The 23,197-nt window shown below is 43.3% G+C and overlaps 2 protein-coding genes across 2 annotated transcripts; both read left to right on the top strand.

Moving 5' to 3' along the window:
• Window positions 1-7,459: 7,459 nt before the first annotated feature.
• Window positions 7,460-8,950, top strand: LOC112224681 (inward rectifier potassium channel 16-like; the record flags this gene model as incomplete). The annotated part of the gene is given in 3 exon segments (XM_042316854.1): window positions 7,460-7,847; window positions 7,850-7,972; window positions 7,975-8,950. Coding segments are annotated over 3 exon segments (1,023 nt in total), but the record flags the coding sequence as incomplete, so codon positions are not given.
• Window positions 8,951-15,967: 7,017 nt separating this feature from the next.
• On the top strand, window positions 15,968-21,746 carry LOC121845449 (inward rectifier potassium channel 2-like). The gene is made up of 2 exons (XM_042316859.1): window positions 15,968-16,146; window positions 20,068-21,746. Exon 2 carries the CDS (start codon window positions 20,355-20,357, stop codon window positions 21,732-21,734), a length of 1,380 nt encoding a protein of 459 aa, XP_042172793.1. The 5' UTR covers window positions 15,968-16,146; window positions 20,068-20,354; the 3' UTR covers window positions 21,735-21,746.
• Window positions 21,747-23,197: the final 1,451 nt, after the last annotated feature.

Here is a 23,197-nt window from a genome sequence, read left to right as displayed (position 1 = left end):
GTCAAAGGCTTTTATTGACAATTACATGAAGTTGATGCAAAGAGTCAATATTTGCAGTGTTGACCTTTCTTTTTCAAGACCTCTGCAATCTGCCCTGGCATGCTGTCAATTAACTTCTGGGCCACATCCTGACTGATGGCAGCCCATTCTTGCATAATCAATGCTTGGAGTTTGTCAGAATTTGTGGGGTTTTGTTTGTCCACCCGCCTCTTGAGGATTGACCACACGTTCTCAATGGGATTAAGGTCTGGGGAGTTTCCTGGCCATGGACCCAAAATATCGATGTTTTGTTCCCCGAGCCACTTAGTTATAACTTTTGCCTTATGGCAAGGTGCTCCATCATGCTGGAAAGCCATTGTTCGTCACCAACCTGTTCCTGGATTGTTGGGAGAAGTTGCTTTTGGAGGTTGTGTTGGTACCATTCTTTATTCATGACTGTGTTCTTAGGAAAAATTGTGAGTGAGTCCACTCCCTTGGCTGAGAGGCAACCCCACACATGAATGGTCTCAGGATGCTTTACTGTTGGCATGACACAGGACTGATGGTAGCACTCACCTTGTCTTCTACGGACAAGCTTTTTTCCGGATACCACAATCAATCGGAAAGGGGATTCATCAGAGATAATGACTTTACCCCAGTCCTCAGCAGTCCAATCCCTGTACCTTTTGCAGAATATCAGTCTGTCCCTGATGTTTTTCCTGGGGAGAAGAGGCTTCTTTGCTGCCCTTCTTGACACCAGGCCATCCTCCAAAAGTCTTCGCCTCACTGTGCATGCAGATGCACTCACACCTGCCCGCTGCCATTCCTGAGCGAGCTCTGTACTGGTGGTGCCCCGATCCTGCAGCTGAATCAACTTTAGGAGACGGTCCTGGCACTTGCTGGACTTTCTTGTGCCCCCTGAAGCCTTCTTCACAACAATTGAACCGCTCTCCTTGAAGTTCTTGATGATCCGATAAATGGTTGATTTAGGTGCAATCTTATTGGCAGCAATATCCTTGCCTGTGAAGCCCTTTTTGTGCAAAGCAATGATGATGGTACGTGTTTCCTTGCAGGTAACCACGGCTGACAGGGGAAGAACAATGATTCCAAGCACCACCCTCCTTTTGAAGCTTCTTGTCTGTTATTCGAACTCAATCAGCATGACTGAGTGATCTCCAGCCTTGTCCTCATCAACACTCATTTAACGAGAGAATCACTGACATGATGTCAGCTGGTCCTTTTGTGACAGGGCTGAAATGCAGTGGAAATGTTTTTTGGAGATTCAGTATATTTGCATGGCATAGAGTGACTTTGCAATTAATTGCAATTCATCTGATTACTCTTCATAACATTCTGGAGTATATGCAAATTGCTATCATACAAACTGAGGCAGCAGACTTTGTGAAAATTAATATTTGTGTCATTCTCAAAACTTTTGGAAACGACTGTAGGCTATTGGAACCTGAAGATCTTTCCAAAGGTGATATTTCTTGGAAATTAATACACAGTTGCAAAACAGGAGCTGTAAAATAGTTTTTGTGATGCCATTAATCAGTGGTGGAAAAGTATCCCATTGACACACTTGAGTAAAAGGAAAGATACCTTAATAGAAAATAACTCATTTAAAAGTGATAGTCACCCTGTAAAATATTACTTGAGTAAAAGTATTTGGTTTTACATATATTTAAGTATCAAAAGTAAATGTATAATGCATCATACGGGATGATTTCTGTATTTTGAAAGATACATATCTTGAAAACTTTACTGCTGACAGGCAAAACATTTCGAAATACCAAAACATTGTTTTTGGGTGGAGTTTTCCTTTCAGCAAACTAGACGGCACTGTTTGTATTTATTTGTATTTATGGAGAGCCAGGGGCACACTCCAACACTCAGACATAATTTACAAATGAAGCATGTGTATTTAGTGAGTCCACCAGATCAGAGGCAGTAGGGATGCCCAGGGATGTTCTTTTGATAAGTGGGTGAAATGGACCATTTTCATGAAGCATTAAAATGTAACAAGTACTTTTGGGTGTCAGGGAAAATGTATGGAGTAAAAAATGCATTATATTTTTTAGGAATGTAAAGACGTCAAATTAAAAGTTGTCAAAAATATAAGTAGTAAAGTACAGAGTAGTACCTTAAACTATTTTTACTTACAGTGCATTCGGAAAGTATTCAGACCCCTTGACTTTTTCCACATTTTGTTACGTTACAGCCTTATTCTAACATTGATTAAATCGTTTTTTTCCTCATCAATCTACACACAATACCCCATAATAACAAAGCAAAAACAGGTTTTTAGAAATAAAAATAAAAAACTGAAATACCTTATTTACATACAGTAAGTATTCAGACCCTTTGTTATGAGACTCGAAATTGAGCTCAGATGCATCCTGTTTCCATTGATCATCCTTGAGATGTTTCTACAACTTGATTGGAGTCCACCTGTAGTAAATTCAACTGACTGGACATGATTTGGAAAGGCACACACCTGTCTATATAAGGTCCCACAGTTGACAGTGCATGTCATAGCAAAAACCAAGACATGAGGTTGAAGGAATTGTTCGTAGAGCTCTGAAACAGGATTGTGTCGAGGCACAGATATGGGAAAGGGTACCCAAGAACACAGTGGCCTCCATCATTCTTAAATGGAAGAAGTTTGGAACCAACAAGACTCTTCCTAGAGCTGGACGCCTGGCCAAACTGAACAATAGGGGAGAAGGGCCTTGATCAGGGAGGTGACCAAGATCCTGATGGTCACTGACAGAGCTCCAGAGTTCCTCTGTGGAGACGGGAGAACCTTCCAGAATGACAACCATCTCTGCAGCACTCCACCAATCAGGCTTTTATGGTAGTGGCCAGACAGAAGCACTCAGTAAAAGGCACATGATAGGCCACTTGGAGTTTGCCAAAAGGAACCTAAAGGACTCTCAGACCATGAGAAACAAAATTCTCTGGTCTGATGAAACCAAGATTGACCTCTTTGGCCTAAATGCCAAGCGTCACGTCTGGAGGAAACCTGGCACCATCCCTACAGTGAAGCATGGTGGTAGCAGCATCATGCTGTGGGGATGTTTTTCAGGATCGACGGAAAGATGAACGGAGCAAAGTACAGAGAGATCCTTGATGAAAACCTGCTCCAGAGCGCTCAGGACCTCAGACTGGGGCGAAGGTTCACCTTCCAACAGGACAATGACCCTAAGCACACAGCCAAGATAATGCAGGAGTGGCGTCGGGACAAGTCTCTGAATGTCCTTTAGTGACCCAGCCAGAGCCTTGACTTGAACCCGATCTAACATCTCCGTAGAGACCTGAAAATAGCTGTGCAGCGACACTCCCCATCCAACCTGACAGAGGTTGAGAGAATCTGCAGAGAAGAATGGGAGAAACTCCCCAAATTGAGAAGACTCAAGGCTGTATTTGCTGCCAAAGGTGCTTCAGAAAGTACTGAGTAAAGGTTCTGAATACTTATGTAAATGTGATATTTCTCGTTTTTTATTTGTAAAAAATGTGCACAAAAAAAATCTAAAAACCTGTTTTTGCTTTGTTATTATGGGGTGTTTATGTGTGTAGATGAGGGGGGAAACAATTTTATGTAAAGTGACAAAATGTGGAAAAATTCAAGAGGTCTGAATAATTTCCGAAGGCACTGTAAGTACTTTACATCACTACCATTAATGATTATAAACCAGAGATAAGCATAAGTGTTCAGACTCAATAAAGTCATAAATCCACTAGATGAAACACTTTTTAAAATATATTTTATTACATATGTTTAAAGGTAGACTTTGCTCTCACACAGTCAAACACAGTATCAGCATGTGCAGAATGTGCAGGGGTTCTCTTCATGCTGTTCACTGGGTGATAGCCACGGGACCAAAACAGCAGAGAAGTTGAGCCTCACGCGTCACCCTGTTAGTTGTTGTGGTAATGTACCCAATAAATTGTTTACTTTCTGCATCACCATTATATCGATGAGTCTACCTATAAAGGACAGCATTGTAACTATAATGCAATTAAAGGACATGGAAGCATGGTCATACATCTACAATTAGAATATCAACAATTATCTTAAATATTTAGAAGTCATACTTTTGAGTGCTGTTCATATGCAATAATCAGAACTAAATGTCTTATCTCTGCTCACTGGTCACCATAGCAGCACCCACCCGTAGCACGCTCTCCAGCAGGTATATTTCACTGGTCGCCCCCAAAGCCAATTCCTCCTTTGGCTGCCTTTCCTTCCATTTCTCTGCTGCCAATTACTGGAACGAATTGCAAAAATCACTGAAGCTGGAGACCCATATCTCCCTCACTAGCTTTAAGCTGTCAGAGCAGCTCACAGATCACTGCACCTGTACATAGCCCATCTGTAAATAGCCCATCCAACTACCTCATCCCCATACTGTTATTTATTTATTTTGCTCCTTTGCACCCCAGTATCTCTACTTGCACATTCATTTTCTGCACATCTATCACTCCAGTGTTAAATTGCTAAATTGTAATTATTTCACCACTATGGCCTATGTATTGCCTTACCTCCCTCATCTTACCTCATTTGCACACACTGTATATAGACTTTTTTCTCTATTGTGTTATTGACTGTATGTTTATTTATTGCATGTGTAACTCTGTGTTGTTGTTTGTGTCGCACTGCTTTGCTTTATCTTGGCCAGGTCGCAGTTGTAAATGAGAACTTGTTCTCAACTAGCCTACCTGGTTAAATAAAGGTGAAATAAAAAAATTAAACAATTAAAAAGAGATAGTTCAGCCAAATTTAAAAAAAAAAATACATATTGGTTTCCTTACCCTGTAAACCAGGGGTGTCAAACTCATTCCATGGAAGGCCTAGTGTGCTAGTTTTTGTTTTTTCCTTTCAATTTAAACCTAAACAACCAGGTGAGGGGAGTTCCTTACTCATCAGTGACCTTAATTCATCAATCAAGTACAAGGGAAAACCCACAGACAATCGTGGATTGAGCTTGACACTTGCTGTAAACAGTCTATGGACAAGGTATGACAGCAATCAATCCGTTGCTTTTGTTCACCTGACCACTATTTACAAATGCTAACTTCTTAGCTTTTGTGACACAAATCCAATGCAAGTCAATTGTCTTGATATTAGCATTTTTTACTGGGTAAGGATACCCGTATGTAATTTGGGTAAATATCCCTTTTAACATGTCATTGTATGCATTAGTGGGAGTTTGTTTGGTGAGATTGTTTGTGCTGTCAAGAAAAACAAAAATGCTGCAATAAAAGGGTATACTGTTATTGGAGAACGTAAGGCCTTCGAGTAAGCCGCATTTCTACGTGTCCAGTGTCAGATGAACTGGTGGATACCATTTTTATGTCTGTGCGTGCAGCATTAAGAAAGTTAGAGGTAGTTTGGCGAGCCAATGCTAGCTAGTGTTAGCGCAATGACCAGAAGTCTGCAGCGATGGTAGCGTACGCTAGAGACGTCATAGTGCACGCAGAGACATTAATACGGTATCTACGAGTTCATCTGACCCTGGGTACGTAGAAAAACAACCTACTTGCCAGAATCTAGTTGTATCCCTGTAAAGATGGACTTTTATGGAAACATTTAGAGGAGAATGCTATTCGTGGTAAATGCAGGATAATAATTTATCCTCAAAGTCAAAAGAGCTCACCAACTACACAGAGCTCGGGGTTACAGTTAATGACCCAATACAATTCTCAATGCAGGGAAAGAGAAGTTGGAACGGACTCTAGACTGACAGTGTTTAAATATTCCGTTTCTTTATGAATTGGCACCTTGATTGCGATATAATGGCACCGGTTAGCTGACTAATCATTAATATAGTCACCAGGTCAGCGCAATCATTTAAGGTATGATGAACACACTTTAGGTGTGAAGAAAGGAATAAGTGCTGAGTAATTAACGAAAGGCGTAGTTAGCTGTTTTGAAGTTGTAAGTAAAAAAGTTGTAAGTTGTAAGTTAAAAAATGTAGTAAGTAAAAACAAAATCTACAAAGTAAATATTATAATGTTGCTTGACACAGAAACACAGGTTTTAGTGAAATTCTCAGTTCAGTGTGTCATCCACCTCAAGTAATCTTAAATTGTAGCTGTGTTTTAAATGGACATGCACATTGTCCTCTGTTTTCCATTGTTCTGGGGCAGAGCAGGGTAAAACATTTTAATCAGACAGGCCAAGTCTGTCTGATTAAAATGAGGTCCTTTCCTGGTAAGAATAATTATGATCTTTTCCCCACCCAGCCTAAATCCTAGTTGAATCTTTATAGATGTGTTCTGATAATGCCCAGATATAGATCAAAGGGTGAAAGGATCAATACTTGGACTAGGTGAGGGATTTAAGGTCTATTTCCTTGGTTACTGTTGATCTGTGAGGTATAACAGAATCCGTACTAGGTCAGTAAGATGACATGGTGAAACTAAACAAGGAAAGGTTGTATAAGGCTTGTTTTCTTTTTTTTTTACCAGAAAACTCTTCAATGTTTACATTGAGAGTCACTAGATCAAGTTTGAGGGCACAATGAAGAAGGCTCCAGTTTTTCAAAGTAGGCCGTCTAGAGAAACCTGCAATGAAGGAAAGTACAACTTTGATGTTAAACATGACGTTAAACTTTTGTTGCCAGTGGGAATCGGCAATGTATGTGTTATGGTTGTATAGCATGTTAGGACAAATGAATGGAACGTTCTGGACGACTAGTGAAGCGAACACAAAGGAAGGGAGAACCCAGAAGTCTCTCTCCTTTTGGCTGTCTTGGTTACAGCAATCATATTGCACATGAAGTTTCACAAAGGCATGTTAATTTGACATCTGATTTTGCCTTTCATTTTGACTCATCCTGTCTTCATTTCTGGAAAATTCTGGAAAATATTTATTGAAATGAATGAATGTGGATATAATTTGGACTATCATTAAATGTAATCGCACAGCTTTTTACTGTGTTCCCCCTAGCAAATCACAGTTCTCGTAAATAATCAGCCAACAAGATAATGTGTTTTCACAGCATGGGCATGACATTGTCACGGTCATTCAGGTGCTGATAGCCTCAGGCAAGGTGTGACCTAGCCTGTTTCCTCAAACATGGAGGCTTCTCTTCATCAAACACAGAGGAACCTGATGACATTAAGCTGGCTTGTAATGGAGATGGTCTCTCACCAATAACATCCTTTCCTAACCTAAACCCTTGTAAAAAGAGACTAAACTTGACCTAATAAAAACGCTTTACGTGTACTTCTACCTATAGGACTGTGTACACTATATATTATTTTAGGTTTTACTAATCACACTAACCTCACAAATATATATATATTTTTCAGGGGGAGGCACGGCACAAGAGCCCTTGTTAAAATGAGTCCAGGCATGGACCAGCAGCAGTGTATCATTGATACCCAACACATCACGACACACACCATGGGCAGAGGAGATCTTGGCCGGGGGAGGGGAGAAGAAGCTGCGCTACATGCTGAAGGACGGTAGCTGCCCGTGGTGTTCCACCAGTCCCCGGGCCAGTGGAGCTTCTTCCTGGCCGACATCTTCACCACGCTGGTGGAGCTCCGCTGGAGGGTCATGCTCCTCATCTTCTGCCTCTCCTACATCCTCTCCTGGCTCTTCTTCAGCATCCTCTACTTCCTGATCGCCTACGTCCACAAAGACCTGGAGGACCATGACACGGCTCCGTGTGTGGCGAACGTCCGCAGTTTCACTTCCGCCTTCCTGTACTCCATGTCGACCCAGGCGACTATCGGCTATGGCTTCCGGGTGATGACGGAGAACTGCATGGTGGCCATCGTGGTGGTGACTATCCAGGCCCTGATGAGTTGCTTCATCGACACAATCGTCATCGGCATCACCGTGGCCAAAATGGCGTGCGCGAAGAGGCGCAGACAGTGGGCTTCAGCAGCTCTGCCGTGGTCAACGCGCGCAACGGCGCCCTGTGCCTTGTGTGGCGTATCGCCGACTTCCGCAGGAACCACATCCTGGAAGGCACCGCCCGGCGCAGCTGGTCCGCCCCACGAAGCACCCCTCTGGGATGATCTCCGTGACCTACCAGGACCTAGACATCCAGAGTAGACACCTCATCCTGGCCACCCCGGCCAGCATCGTTCACAAGCTGGAGCCTGGGAGCCCCCTCTACAGCCTGGGACCGGACAGCCTGGCGGAGGAGGACTTTGACCTGGTAGTGTCCTTCACCTACACCGGTGACTCCACAGGCATCCTGCACCAGACACGCACGTCTTACACCCCAGCAGACATCCGCTGGGGCCAGCGCTTCCAGGACATGGTGCAGGTGGGGAGGAGGCAGTACAAGGTAGACTATGCCCTGTTTCATCAGACCACCTGGGTGCAGACACCCATGGTCAGCGCCCAGGAGGGTGACAGGGGGAGACCGCCGCCCACGGAGTCTATCGTCCAATCGCAGCAGCCGTTTGTGAGATCGAGCAGGAAATTCCGGAGGTCCTTGGCTGATGTCAGTGAGGAGGTGGTTCAGGAGGCGTGGCTCTGATGACGCTGTGATAATCCCAAAACAGCAGAGACAGATAACTACATTGTTACATTATTGTTATATAGTACATTATCACACAGGACTTCAGGAAAGGACTTGAGTAAGTGTAATAGGGTAGTTTCATTGTAAATAACTATTTTATATCATATTTTATACTCCTTTGTTATATCCTTTATGAATGTAATAATTGAACTAAATGTTATTAAATAAATAAACAAAGAGTACGTTGTTGAAGTCACATCTGACGTCCAAGTGAACGTCTTTGTTGTGATGGACAGACTGCACCACATTTAAAATAAATATACTTTCTTTCTGATGTGATGGTCGTAAAAGTTTTATTCAAATACAAAAATACCTCCCATGTTTCTTTAGTGAAAAGTCCAAAAGATGATTGATTATTGTGCATTGTAGTGAAGTCATATGTAATATATTTACAGTTCCATTTTAAACCATGTGTTTAATTCAATCTGCATCACATTCTACACTGGGGTTAAATCACAGAGCTGTTCATTCTACACTGGGGTTAAATCACAGAGCTGTTCATTCTACACTGGGGTTAAATCACAGAGCTGTTCGTTCTACACTGGGGTTAAATCACAGAGCTGTTCATTCTACACTGGGGTTAAATCACAGAGCTGTTCATTCTACACTGGGGTTAAATCACAGAGCTGTTCATTCTACACTGGGGTTAAATCACAGAGCTGTTCATTCTACACTGGGGTTAAATCACAGAGCTGTTCATTCTACACTGGGTTAAATCACAGAGCTGTTCATTCTACACTGGGGTTAAATCACAGAGCTGTTCATTCTACACTGGGGTTAAATCACAGAGCTGTTCATTCTACACTGGGGTTAAATCACAGAGCTGTTCATTCTACACTGGGGTTAAATCACAGAGCTGTTCATTCTACACTGGGGTTAAATCACAGAGCTGTTCATTCTACACTGGGGTTAAATCACAGAGCTGTTCATTCTACACTGGGGTTAAATCACAGAGCTGTTCATTCTACACTGGGGTTAAATCACAGAGCTGTTCATTCTACACTGGGGTTAAATCACAGAGCTGTTCATTCTACACTGGGGTTAAATCACAGAGCTGTTCATTCTACACTGGGGTTAAATCACAGAGCTGTTCATTCTAGCTGTTCACTGGCTGGTTAAATCACAGAGCTGTTCATTCTACACAGAGCTGTTCATTCTACACTGTTAAATCACAGAGCTGTTCATTCTACACTGGGGTTAAATCACAGAGCTGTTCATTCTACACTGGGGTTAAATCACAGAGCTGTTCATTCTACACTGGGGTTAAATCACAGAGCTGTTCATTCTACACTGGGGTTAAATCACAGAGCTGTTCATTCTACACTGGGGTTAAATCACAGAGCTGTTCATTCTACACTGGGGTTAAATCACAGAGCTGTTCATTCTACACTGGGGTTAAATCACAGAGCTGTTCATTCTACACTGGGGTTAAATCACAGAGCTGTTCAAATTCTTCTACACTGGGGTTAAATCACAGAGCTGTTCATTCTACACTGGGGTTAAATCACAGAGCTGTTCATTCTACACTGGGGTTAAATCACAGAGCTGTTCATTCTACACTGGGGTTAAATCACAGAGCTGTTCATTCTACACTGGGGTTAAATCACAGAGCTGTTCATTCTACACTGGGGTTAAATCACAGAGCTGTTCATTCTACACTGGGGTTAAATCACAGAGCTGTTCATTCTACACTGGGGTTAAATCACAGAGCTGTTCATTCTACACTGGGGTTAAATCACAGAGCTGTTCATTCTACACTGGGGTTAAATCACAGAGCTGTTCATTCTACACTGGGGTTAAATCACAGAGCTGTTCATTCTACACTGGGGTTAAATCACAGAGCTGTTCATTCTACACTGGGGTTAAATCACAGAGCTGTTCATTCTACACTGGGGTTAAATCACAGAGCTGTTCATTCTACACTGGGGTTAAATCACAGAGCTGTTCTACACTGTTCTACACTGGGGTTAAATCACAGAGCTGTTCATTCTACACTGGGGTTAAATCACAGAGCTGTTCATTCTACACTGGGGTTAAATCACAGAGCTGTTCATTCTACACTGGGGTTAAATCACAGAGCTGTTCATTCTACACTGGGGTTAAATCACAGAGCTGTTCGTTCTACACTGGGGTTAAATCACAGAGCTGTTCATTCTACACTGGGGTTAAAACACAGAGCTGTTCATTCTACACTGGGGTTAAATCACAGAGCTGTTCATTCTACACTGGGGTTAAATCACAGAGCTGTTCATTCTACACTGGGGTTAAATCACAGAGCTGTTCATTCTACACTGGGGTTAAATCACAGAGCTGTTCATTCTACACTGGGGTTAAATCACAGAGCTGTTCATTCTACACTGGGGTTAAATCACAGAGCTGTTCATTCTACACTGGGGTTAAATCACTGAGCTGTTCATTCTACACTGGGGTTAAATCACAGAGCTGTGTTCATCACTGACGACTGTGTCAGTACACTCTTATATCACCACCTTGTGTTCAGTGTGTGTGTGTGTGTGTGTGCTGTACTGTAGACAACTATACTGCATCACATTCTACACTGGGGTTAAATCACAGAGCTGTTCATTCTACACTGGGGTTAAATCACAGAGCTGTTCGTTATCACTGACGACTGTGTCAGTACCTCTATATCACACCTTGTGTTCAGTGTGTGTGTGTGTTCTACAGTGTGTGTGTGTGTGTGTTGCTGTACTGTAGACAACTATACTGCATCACATTCTACACTGGGGTTAAATCACAGAGCTGTTCATTCTACACTGGGGTTAAATCACAGAGCTGTTCGTTATCACTGAAATCGACTGAGCGTCAGTACACTCTATATCACCACCTTGTGTTCAGTGTGTGTGTGTGTGTGTGTGCTGTACTGTAGACAACTATACTGCATCACATTCTACACTGGGGTTAAATCACAGAGCTGTTCATTCTACACTGGGGTTAAATCACAGAGCTGTTCGTTATCACTGACGACTGTGTCAGTACCTCTATATCACCACCTTGTGTTCAGTGTGTGTGTGTGTTCAGTGTGTGTGTGTGTGTGTGTGCTGTACTGTAGACAACTATACTGCATCACATTCTACACTGGGGTTAAATCACAGAGCTGTTCGTTATCACTGACGACTGTGTCAGTACCTCTATATCACCACCTTGTGTTCAGTGTGTGTGTGTGTGTGTGCTGTACTGTAGACAACTATACTGCATCACATTCTACACTGGGGTTAAATCACAGAGCTGTTCGTTATCACTGACGACTGCGTCAGTACCTCTATATCACCACCTTGTGTTCAGTGTGTGTGTGTGTGTGTGTGTGCTGTACTGTAGACAACTATACTGCATCACATTCTACACTGGGGTTAAATCACAGAGCTGTTCGTTATCACTGACGACTGCGTCAGTACCTCTATATCACCACCTTGTGTTCAGTGTGTGTGTGTGTGTGTGTGTGTGTGTGTGTGTGTGTGTGCTGTACTGTAGACAACTATACTGCATCACATTCTACACTGGGGTTAAATCACAGAGCTGTTCGTTATCACTGACGACTGTGTCAGTACCTCTATATCACCACCTTGTGTTCAGTGTGTGTGTGTGTGTGTGTGTGTGTACTGTAGACAACTATACTGCATCACATTCTACACTGGGGTTAAATCACAGAGCTGTTCGTTATCACTGACGACTGCGTCAGTACCTCTATATCACCACCTTGTGTTCAGTGTGTGTGTATGTTGTGTGTGTGTGTGTGCTGTACTGTAGACAACTATACTGCATCACATTCTACACTGGGGTTAAATCACAGAGCTGTTCGTTATCACTGACGACTGCGTCAGTACCTCTATATCACCACCTTGTGTTCAGTGTGTGTGTGTGTGTGTGTGTGTGTGTGTGTGTGTGTGTGTGTGTGCTGTACTGTAGACAACTATACTGCATCACATTCTACACTGGGGTTAAATCACAGAGCTGTTCGTTATCACTGACGACTGCGTCAGTACCTCTATATCACCACCTTGTGTTCAGTGTGTGTGTGTGTGTGTGTGTGTGTGTGTGTGTGCTGTACTGTAGACAACTATACTGCATCACATTCTACACTGGGGTTAAATCACAGAGCTGTTCGTTATCACTGACGACTGCGTCAGTACCTCTATATCACCACCTTGTGTTCAGTGTGTGTGTGTGTGTGTGTGCTGTACTGTAGACAACTATACTGCATCACATTCTACACTGGGGTTAAATCACAGAGCTGTTCGTTATCACTGACGACTGCGTCAGTACCTGTATCACCACCTTGTGTTCAGTGTGTGTGTGTGTGTGTGTGTGTGTGTGTGTGTGTGTGTGTGTGTGTGTGTGTGTGTGTGTGTGTGTGTGTGTGTGCTGTACTGTAGACAACTATACTGCATCACATTCTACACTGGGGTTAAATCACAGAGCTGTTCGTTATCACTGACGACTGCGTCAGTACCTCTATATCACCACCTTGTGTTCAGTGTGTGTGTGTGTGTGTGCTGTACTGTAGACAACTATACTGCATCACATTCTACACGGGGTTAAATCACAGAGCTGTTCGTTATCACTGACGACTGCGCCAGTACCTCTATATCACCACCTTGTGTTCAGTGTGTGTGTGTGTGCTGTACTGTAGACAACTATACTGCATCACATTCTACACGGGTTAAATCACAGAGCTGTTCGTTATCACTGACGACTGCGTCAGTACCTCTATATCACCACCTTGTGTTCAGTGTGTGTGTGTGTGTGTGTGTGTGTGTGTGTGTGTGTGTGTGCTGTACTGTAGACAACTATACTGCATCACATTCTACACTGGGGTTAAATCACAGAGCTGTTCGTTATCACTGACGACTGCGTCAGTACCTCTATATCACCACCTTGTGTTCAGTGTGTGTGTGTGTGTGTGTGCTGTACTGTAGACAACTATACTGCATCACATTCTACACTGGGGTTAAATCACAGAGCTGTTCATTCTACACTGGGGTTAAATCACAGAGCTGTTCGTTATCACTGACGACTGTGTCAGTACCTCTATATCACCACCTTGTGTTCAGTGTGTGTGTGTGTGTTCAGTGTGTGTGTGTGTGTGTGTGCTGTACTGTAGACAACTATACTGCATCACATTCTACACTGGGGTTAAATCACAGAGCTGTTCATTCTACACTGGGGTTAAATCACAGAGCTGTTCGTTATCACTGACGACTGCGTCAGTACCTCTATATCACCACCTTGTGTTCAGTGTGTGTGTGTGTGTGTGCTGTACTGTAGACAACTATACTGCATCACATTCTACACTGGGGTTAAATCACAGAGCTGTTCATTCTACACTGTTAAATCACAGAGCTGTTCGTTATCACTGACGACTGTGTCAGTACCTCTATATCACCACCTTGTGTTCAGTGTGTGTGTGTGTGTGTGTGTGTGTGTGTGTGTGTGTGCTGTACTGTGACAACTATACTGCATCACATTCTACACTGGGGTTAAATCACAGAGCTGTTCGTTATCACTGACGACTGTGTCAGTACCTCTATATCACCACCTTGTGTTCAGTGTGTGTGTGTGTGTGTGTGCTGTACTGTAGACAACTATACTGCATCACATTCTACACTGGGGTTAAATCACAGAGCTGTTCGTTATCACTGACGACTGCGTCAGTACCTCTATATCACCACCTTGTGTTCAGTGTGTGTGTGTGTGTGTGCTGTACTGTAGACAACTATACTGCATCACATTCTACACTGGGGTTAAATCACAGAGCTGTTCGTTATCACTGACGACTGCGTCAGTACCTCTATATCACCACCTTGTGTTCAGTGTGTGTGTGTGTGTTCAGTGTGTGTGTGTGTGTGTGCTGTACTGTAGACAACTATACTGCATCACATTCTACACTGGGGTTAAATCACAGAGCTGTTCGTTATCACTGACGACTGTGTCAGTACCTCTATATCACCACCTTGTGTTCAGTGTGTGTGTGTGTGTGTGTGTGTGTACTGTAGACAACTATACTGCATCACATTCTACACTGGGGTTAAATCACAGAGCTGTTCGTTATCACTGACGACTGCGTCAGTACCTCTATATCACCACCTTGTGTTCAGTGTGTGTGTGTGTGTGTGTGCTGTACTGTAGACAACTATACTGCATCACATTCTACACTGGGGTTAAATCACAGAGCTGTTCGTTATCACTGACGACTGCGTCAGTACCTCTATATCACCACCTTGTGTTCAGTGTGTGTGTGTGTGTGTGTGTGTGTGTGTGTGTGTGTGTGTGTGTGTGCTGTACTGTAGACAACTATACTGCATCACATTCTACACTGGGGTTAAATCACAGAGCTGTTCGTTATCACTGACGACTGCGTCAGTACCTCTATATCACCACCTTGTGTTCAGTGTGTGTGTGTGTGTGTGTGTGTGTGTGTGTGTGTGTGCTGTACTGTAGACAACTATACTGCATCACATTCTACACTGGGGTTAAATCACAGAGCTGTTCGTTATCACTGACGACTGCGTCAGTACCTCTATATCACCACCTTGTGTTCAGTGTGTGTGTGTGTGTGTGTGCTGTACTGTAGACAACTATACTGCATCACATTCTACACTGGGGTTAAATCCCAGAGCTGTTCGTTATCACTGACGACTGCGTCAGTACCTGTATATCACCACCTTGTGTTCAGTGTGTGTGTGTGTGTGTGTGTGTGTGTGTGTGTGTGTGTGTGTGTGTGTGTGTGTGTGTGTGTGTGTGTGTGTGTGTGTGCTGTACTGTAGACAACTATACTGCATCACATTCTACACTGGGGTTAAATCACAGAGCTGTTCGTTATCACTGACGACTGCGTCAGTACCTCTATATCACCACCTTGTGTTCAGTGTGTGTGTGTGTGCTGTACTGTAGACAACTATACTGCATCACATTCTACACGGGTTAAATCACAGAGCTGTTCGTTATCACTGACGACTGCGCCAGTACCTCTATATCACCACCTTGTGTTCAGTGTGTGTGTGTGTGCTGTACTGTAGACAACTATACTGCATCACATTCTACACGGGTTAAATCACAGAGCTGTTCGTTATCACTGACGACTGCGCCAGTACCTCTATATCACCACCTTGTGTTCAGTGTGTGTGTGTGTGTGCTGTACTGTAGACAACTATACTCAAAAAAAAAAGTATATGAGATGACCTAATAAACGGATTACTTAGTGTAAGGTTGATTAAAATAAAGTATATATTTTTTATTATTATGACAAAATTGTAGTATTATTTTTAATAGCCCTTTTATCAGTCTATTATTATTATCGTGTGCGCGCATGGGCTTTGAACATGATGAACTATTTGATGCTGGAGTCAAACAAGCGCTGTAGCTTTCTATTGGTCGACTACAACGACAGGGCGGGGATAGGCACATGTGTTTTCAAAGTCCGCCCGTGCAAAGCAAAGTATCTTCTTCAGCTGAAGAGGTTGATGGCAGTAATTACGATGTCTATCCGGATATCACATATGAATGGTGGAACCCAAATATGGATATTAACGCAAAAACCTACCTGGATGCATGGAATGTATTAGAATAAATTACCGCTGATTTGCTCTCGAAAGATCAACAGGTAAACAATGTCCCGTTACTTCGTTCTAACGGTGTAGTCTACGTGGGAATAACGGTGCAACCGTGAATAACGAGTCTTCTGTATAATGTTAGCCTATAAATTGAACCGGACATACCCTACTTTATTTCTACAAAGAGTGATCATCTAAAATATAACCAAAGAGGCCCAGACAGTGTTCATGCAAAAATATTATTTATTTCAGTTTTACTGTCTTTGATGAGGCTGTCTCATATGTATAGTGTTCAACAAGCACTTTTTTCGATATACTTCAGAGAGTTAGGGAGTTAAGTATTCTGTGGGTTATAGGCTACTAGTTGTGTGGGTATCGATGCGTCAGCGAGATTCAAGTATGTTTAATTTAAGCTACTCATATCCAATGAATAGCCGAGGTAATGCTCCTTATCAGTTGGAAAGTGTTTTGACTTGACAACGAAACATAAACCGTGACTTTCTTCCTTCCACCTGTCACGCAGAGAAAAAGGAGCCTGTAGGCCAGCCCAGGTTGATATGATTATGCCCAGTAGCCTACACCCATTGCTTCAGAAAATAAATAAATAAATATATATATAATTAATTGAACAGTGTTTATTCATCGCTGTTTCTTATAGTGTGTTTCTGTATTTGATTAATCAATTGGCCGTAATAGACCTATGCATGAATTATGACAGTCGGCCTAGCCTACCTAAATATATTAAGCTACACTTATTTGATTATGATCCGAATTTAAAGTTAGACTAGGAAAAATATTTCTCTCAAACATAATGTTAATTCTGACAACCCTGATTCAAAACAATGAATTAAAGCCAACTGTCAACCCTGACATCCCATAGTAGCAGGTAATTCCATAATGAATGGTGCTGCAGTGCTGCTGAATATTGGATAGACATTATTGATCTATTCTTTGCAATAATATATATTTTTTTAAAGGAGCAGGTTTATGTAACCAGTTTCCATCTGTCTCAGCTGGTCCTAATTGCACGCAGGCAAAATAAACAGTTGCAGTCTGTGTGGTGCAGCTAAGCTCAGTGCACACAGTCACACTCTGATGACCTGGTTAGATAAGGGTTGATGTGGAATCTAATGAATGGACTTCACAATGACAGATTTTATTTGAGGAAACAGATTGGGCGTAACTGAGGCGTGCTGTTTGTTGATTTCCAGCCCAGTCTTATTTGTTGTCCCTGACTTTCTGGACTCAGTAGACAGTCTCAGTTTGACACTGTAGCCAGCGTCTCTGCCGGTGTCTGACGTTCATGTTCTTGGTCTGTCATATTATGTCAGTGTGTATACAGGATATCTTTCCATTGGTTTATCCTTTCATCATTACGCTTGTTTTAGCCTTGAATGTATTTAGTGGTGTTGGTGTTGTGGTACAAACGCAGGTATTGGTAGATGGTCAGTGGGGCCAAATTACTTGTTAGATAGCAAGGAAGTGTAACAGATGTGAAACGGCTAGCTTAGTTAGCGGTGGTGCGCGCTAAATAGCGTTTCAATCGGTGACGTCACTTGCTCTGAGACCTTGAAGTAGTGGTTCCCTTTGCTCTGCAAGGGCCGCGGCTTTGTGGAGCGATGGGTATAACGATGCTTCGTGGGTGTCAGTTGTTGATGTGTGCAGAGTCCCTGGTTCGCGCCGGGTATGGGCGAGGAACGGTCTAAAGTTATACTGTTACAGAAGCATAGTGATTATGAGGTGGTTGCGGTCTGATCTGGCCTGTTAATTGTAATGTGTGGTGTGTGGTGGGTGTAGTTAGTTTGCTGGAGAAGATTAGGACGTCCCATAGGAAGCTCATTCACAGTGAACCAGCCTGTTTCGTTGTCAAGTTATGTTTCGTTGTCAAGTCAAAACACTCTATCTCTCTCAGGATAGTAGGCCTGGCCTACGGGTCATACGTCGCTACATGAAATATTCACCGATAACCTCATGAAATGCACATGTAAAAATAGATCCAAGTTATTTTTATTTTGTAGTTTTATTCCAGGTGTTTCACTGATCTAGTGGTATCTCAAGAGTTCAGCTGTCTTGTGTGTTCACCACAAACATGATGGATTCATCATGATACATTACATTTGAAGTAGGACTTTGTCCATTTAAACTAAATACTTGTTGAATGACTTTTTGTTGTTGAAGGAGAGTATTGTATATGGAATTAAAAGGGGATGCAGAAGGTGGGAGGGATAGTTTGGGAGGTGGAGTTGGGGACTAAACCCCAGTCTCCGGAGGGAACCATACTCCCAATAATGCATCATGCAAATCAACACTAGTTTTATTCCTAGTCAACCTGACAGTGACATCACTGGATGAGTAAAACAGAGATGAGGGCCTTGGATGAGATGGAGCTTTCAAGACAACTGGGAACTCTGGGGGAAAAAATCATGATGTCAGTGATCTTCATGTCGGAAAGTCTGAGTTCTAGAAAGATGCCTGAGTTTCCCGACTTGGAATTCCAAATTGGATGCTTGTTTATTTCCCAGAGTTCCCTGTTGTCTAGGACGCACCTCTGTGCGTTTTCAAAGTCACATTCAGTGAAGAGTGCAATATTTTCAAGGGATAATTAAATGAATTAAATTATACACACTGATTTCCTCTACTTTAGAGCTTTTATCTTTTACAATCAAAAGGCCTACTTAGTGTACATCAATTGGTAATAGCCTACTCTAAATACCAGCGTTTACGCCAAGGGAATTTGAGAGTGTGGACACGCATTCACTATCAATATTGGACAAGACAGATCACACTTCATAACGAGACACAAATGTGTATTTTCAACCCGCAAGGGCCAACCAAAATAACCATAGTGTACAACCGACTGCCTCTCACACGGGACTTCATCCAAATGACATCTTGACCTTCTCTCTGTGACAGTGGTTCAAATCACTGTTAGTTGTTTTGGCATTAGGGTGGAAGTAAGCCGGCAGACAATAATTCATACCCTGTGGTGCATTCTAATGGCTCTCTCAGGCCACACAGATGCAGTCGATAGTTACTGGGTTTTCTAGTTCAGTTGTCCTTGTTGCTCTGTTGCATGCACTGCAAGGTTATTGTTGCTTTAAAAGAGACCATCCTGTATAGAGCTTGTTTACAGGCTGGCCCTTTAAACCTGATTACATGATTACGTTGTAGAAGTTGTTGAGTTAAGAGTAGAAGAAGAAGCTGAACAGGTGTTATTCTATTCTCCTAGTAGATCATTGAAAGATCCCACAGAAAATATGGACTAAAATATGTCTACTTAACTGTTACAGTGGGGGACAAGCATTGGACATTAGCACTATGTAAATAAACAATTGGGGAAAAATATCAAGTAAAAGATGTTGGGAAAAGGTATGATCACTGATATTTTTTGCAGAAACCCACATACATGAACACCACAGGAGAAGGCTTATAATAATGTCTGGAACAGAGCCAATGGAATGGCATCAAACACCTGGAAACCATGGAAACAATGTGTTTGATGTATTTGATACCATTCCACTGATTCCACCCTGGTCATTGCCATGAGCCCGTCCTCCCCAATTCAGGTGCCACCAACCTCCTGTGATGGACACACATAGTGGTTCCTTTGTGCTCCAATGACTTGTTTGATTAACATGAACCTGATCTGTAATGTGACTTTCAATTGGCTGGTCTAGCCTAATTAATACCAGCACTAAGCAGAGCTGAGAGGATCTGTTATCTTGTCAGCTGATACAGAACTGGAATAAAAAATGTCTGTCATGTCTACAATCCCTGAGCCCAACATTTACTTAAATATTCTAAAATGTACAGTAGAATGTATTTACTTCCGTGTGAATGGTCAAGTTGTGGTGCACATTTGAGTGTTGAATGCATCATTTAGACAATAGGTTGAACGCCGCTGATCTTTCCTTGTGGTTCCACCAATTAGTCTTAACACAGACTTTTCTTTTTGCTTGTCCTTTCCTCAGGCCACTTCACTGATGAGGTCCGAGACACCCATAAGAGAGGAGGACTGAGCAGGCCCCTCGCCAGCACGGCTCTCCTCTGGAGAAGCCCAGGTGCAACAGCAGCAGGGGCAGCTTTTCCCCATCCAACTCCCTAGGACCCAAAAGTCCTAAACTCCACATTTCCTGTCTTAGTGGGTCCCCGCGAGCGTTCAAAACTGTTTCTCCAACGCTTCTACCAAAAACTCAGACTGTTTTCCAGAGCAGAAGCAGCGGTTGGGCCCAGCTGCTCCTCCTCCCAGGGGGAAGCCATGGGGAGCGTGCGAAGCCACCGCTACAGCATTGTCTCCTCCGAGGAAGACGGCATGAAGCTAGCCGCCATCGCCGCCGTGCCCAACGGCTACGCCAACGGCACGGTGGCCAAGGTTCACGCGGCGCAGCAGCAGGCTGTGAGCCGCTTCGTCCAGAAGGACGGCCACTGCAACGTGCAGTTCATCAACATGAGCGAGAAGGGCCAGCGTTACCTTGCCGACCTGTTCACCACCTGTGTGGACATCCGCTGGCGCTGGATGTTGATCATCTTCTGCCTGTCCTTCCTCCTCTCCTGGCTCTTCTTCGGCTTCGTCTTCTGGCTGGTAGCGCTCTCCTACGGCGACCTGGAGAACGAGACGCAGATGTGCGTGTCTAACGTCAACAGCTTCACCGCCGCCTTCCTCTTCTCCGTGGAGACACAGACCACCATTGGCTACGGCTACCGCTACGTCACCGAGGAGTGTCCCGTGGCCGTCTTCATGGTGGTCTTCCAGAGCATCTTCGGCTGCATCATTGACGCCTTCATCATTGGCGCCGTCATGGCTAAGATGGCCAAGCCCAAGAAGAGGAACGAGACGCTAATCTTCAGCCACTACGCTACGGTGGCCATGCGGGACAGCAAGCTGTGCCTGATGTGGCGCGTGGGGAACCTGCGCAAGAGCCACCTGGTGGAGGCCCACGTGCGCGCCCACCTCCTCAGGTCGCGAACCACGGCCGAAGGCGAGTATATCCCCCTGGACCAGATGGACATTGACGTGGGCTTCGACAGCGGCGTCGACCGCGTCTTCCTGGTGTCACCCATCACTATTGTCCATGAGATCGACGAGGACAGCCCCTTGTATGAGATGAGCAAACAGGAGCTGGAAACGTCCCAGTTTGAGATGGTGGTGATCCTGGAAGGTATGGTGGAAGCCACGGCCATGACCACCCAGTGCCGCAGCTCCTACGTGGCCAGCGAGGTTCTCTGGGGCCACCGCTTCGAGCCAGTCCTGTTCGAGGAGAATAACTACTACAAGGTGGACTACTCGCGCTTCGAGAAAACCTACGAGGTGAGCAACACGCCCCAGTGTAGTGCCAGGGACCTGGCTGAGAAGAAGTCACTGGTCTCTTGCTCCAACTCCTTCTGTTACGAGAACGAGGTGGCCCTTGAAAAAGTGGAGATGGAGGAGACGTTTGACGAGGAGAAAGAGGAGGATGGGGAGGAGAAGGAGGAGGTAAAAATGGAGGATCAGGGTGCTATTGAGAACGGCATTGAGAACGCAACACTGGAGGAGACAAACACAGACACAGTCTCTGTACATTCTGAACACAATCAGGATACCAGGAGTCTGACGATGCCTTCAGAAGCAAGGCCTCTAAGACGAGAATCAGAAATATGACTGCAGAGATGTTAGGGGAAATACTACATGAAATACTATTATGATAGGTTTGACCTTTGCTCCTAACGGCTGTCTGTACTACTGCAGGATGGCTTGACTGTGAGGTGAGTGTCATTTTCTGAGGAAGACACTCAGGCACAAGCGAATACAGAATTAACAGACCAGAGAAAATGATGCAATATTATTTATTCTCTTTACACAAGTCCCTCATCTGGTGGGAAGCGATGGTAGATTGACTGAGAGGAGTTGATGGCTCTTCTGGCCCGTGGCACTATAGGAATGAGACGGGTTAGGTAGCATTTTATACAGTGTGTGTGTGTGTGTGTGTGTGTGTGTGTGTGTGTGTGTGTGTGTGTGCGTGCGTGCGTGCGTGCGTGCGTGCGTGCGTGCGTGCGTGCGTGCGTGCGTGCGTGCGTGCGTGCGTGCGTGCGTGCGTGCGTGCGTGCGTGCGTGCGTGCGTGCGTGCGTGCGTGCGTGAGCCTTTGAAAGTTGCAAGAGAACATTGGAAAGTTGTCACATTGAGACACTCCACACGAAAAAATGATATATACCTATACTTTAGAAGTATTACTATATTTATATACTATAGTATTTACTGTAGTGTTTTTGTGGATCTGTCTGTAGTATACTGTAGTATTTTCTGTAGTGTTTTTGCAGACATTACTCTAGTATACTGTAGTATTTACTATAGCGTTTTTCTAAACATTACTGTATTATACTGTAGTATTTACTATAGTGTTTTTGCAGACATTCCTGTAGTATTTACTATAGTGTTTTTGCAGACATTACTGTAGTACACTGTAGTTTTTACTGTAGTGTTTTGCAGACATTACTGTAGTATTTACTATAGTGTTTTTGCAGACATTACTGTATACTGTAGTTTTTACTATAGTGTTTTTGCAGTTTGTAGTATACTGTAGTGTTTTGTAGTGTTTTGCAGACATTACTGTAGTATACTGTAGTTTTTACTGTAGTGTTTTGCAGACATTACTGTAGTATACAGTATAGTATTTACTATAGTATTTTGGTTTTATTCTCTTTTGTTATCTGTCTGTGGCACAAATTGGGGTGTGGGGGAAGGGAATGTGCAGGACATATGCAAATGCATATTTGGATACCAATACAAAGTGTACTGTAGTATTCTACTGTATTCAAACAAGTATATAGTATGCACTAAATCAGGGTTCCCCAATTAGTGGCCCTCAGGCCGAATTTATTTGGCCCCCCCAAGTTTTCATTATTTATCATTTTCATTGTTGGACATAAAAGACTGTAAAAACACCAGGAAATCAGTTACAAGTTATTTTTATTTGGGAAATCTGTTGCCAACTATTCCCACGCGTAATAGATATGTGATCTTATACAAATATAAGCAAAGTTTGAAATTGTTCTGTTTTAGTCAAATATTATACATTTTTGGTGCATCTTGCGACCAATCTGCAAATGATTTGTAATTATGTTCC

This window comes from Oncorhynchus tshawytscha, unplaced genomic scaffold (assembly GCF_018296145.1).
Source record: "Oncorhynchus tshawytscha isolate Ot180627B unplaced genomic scaffold, Otsh_v2.0 Un_contig_3505_pilon_pilon, whole genome shotgun sequence".
NCBI classification, from domain to species: Eukaryota; Metazoa; Chordata; class Actinopteri; order Salmoniformes; family Salmonidae; genus Oncorhynchus; species Oncorhynchus tshawytscha.
Note: the sequence above shows the minus strand (reverse complement) of the source record. Positions and strands in the feature narration are given on the sequence as shown.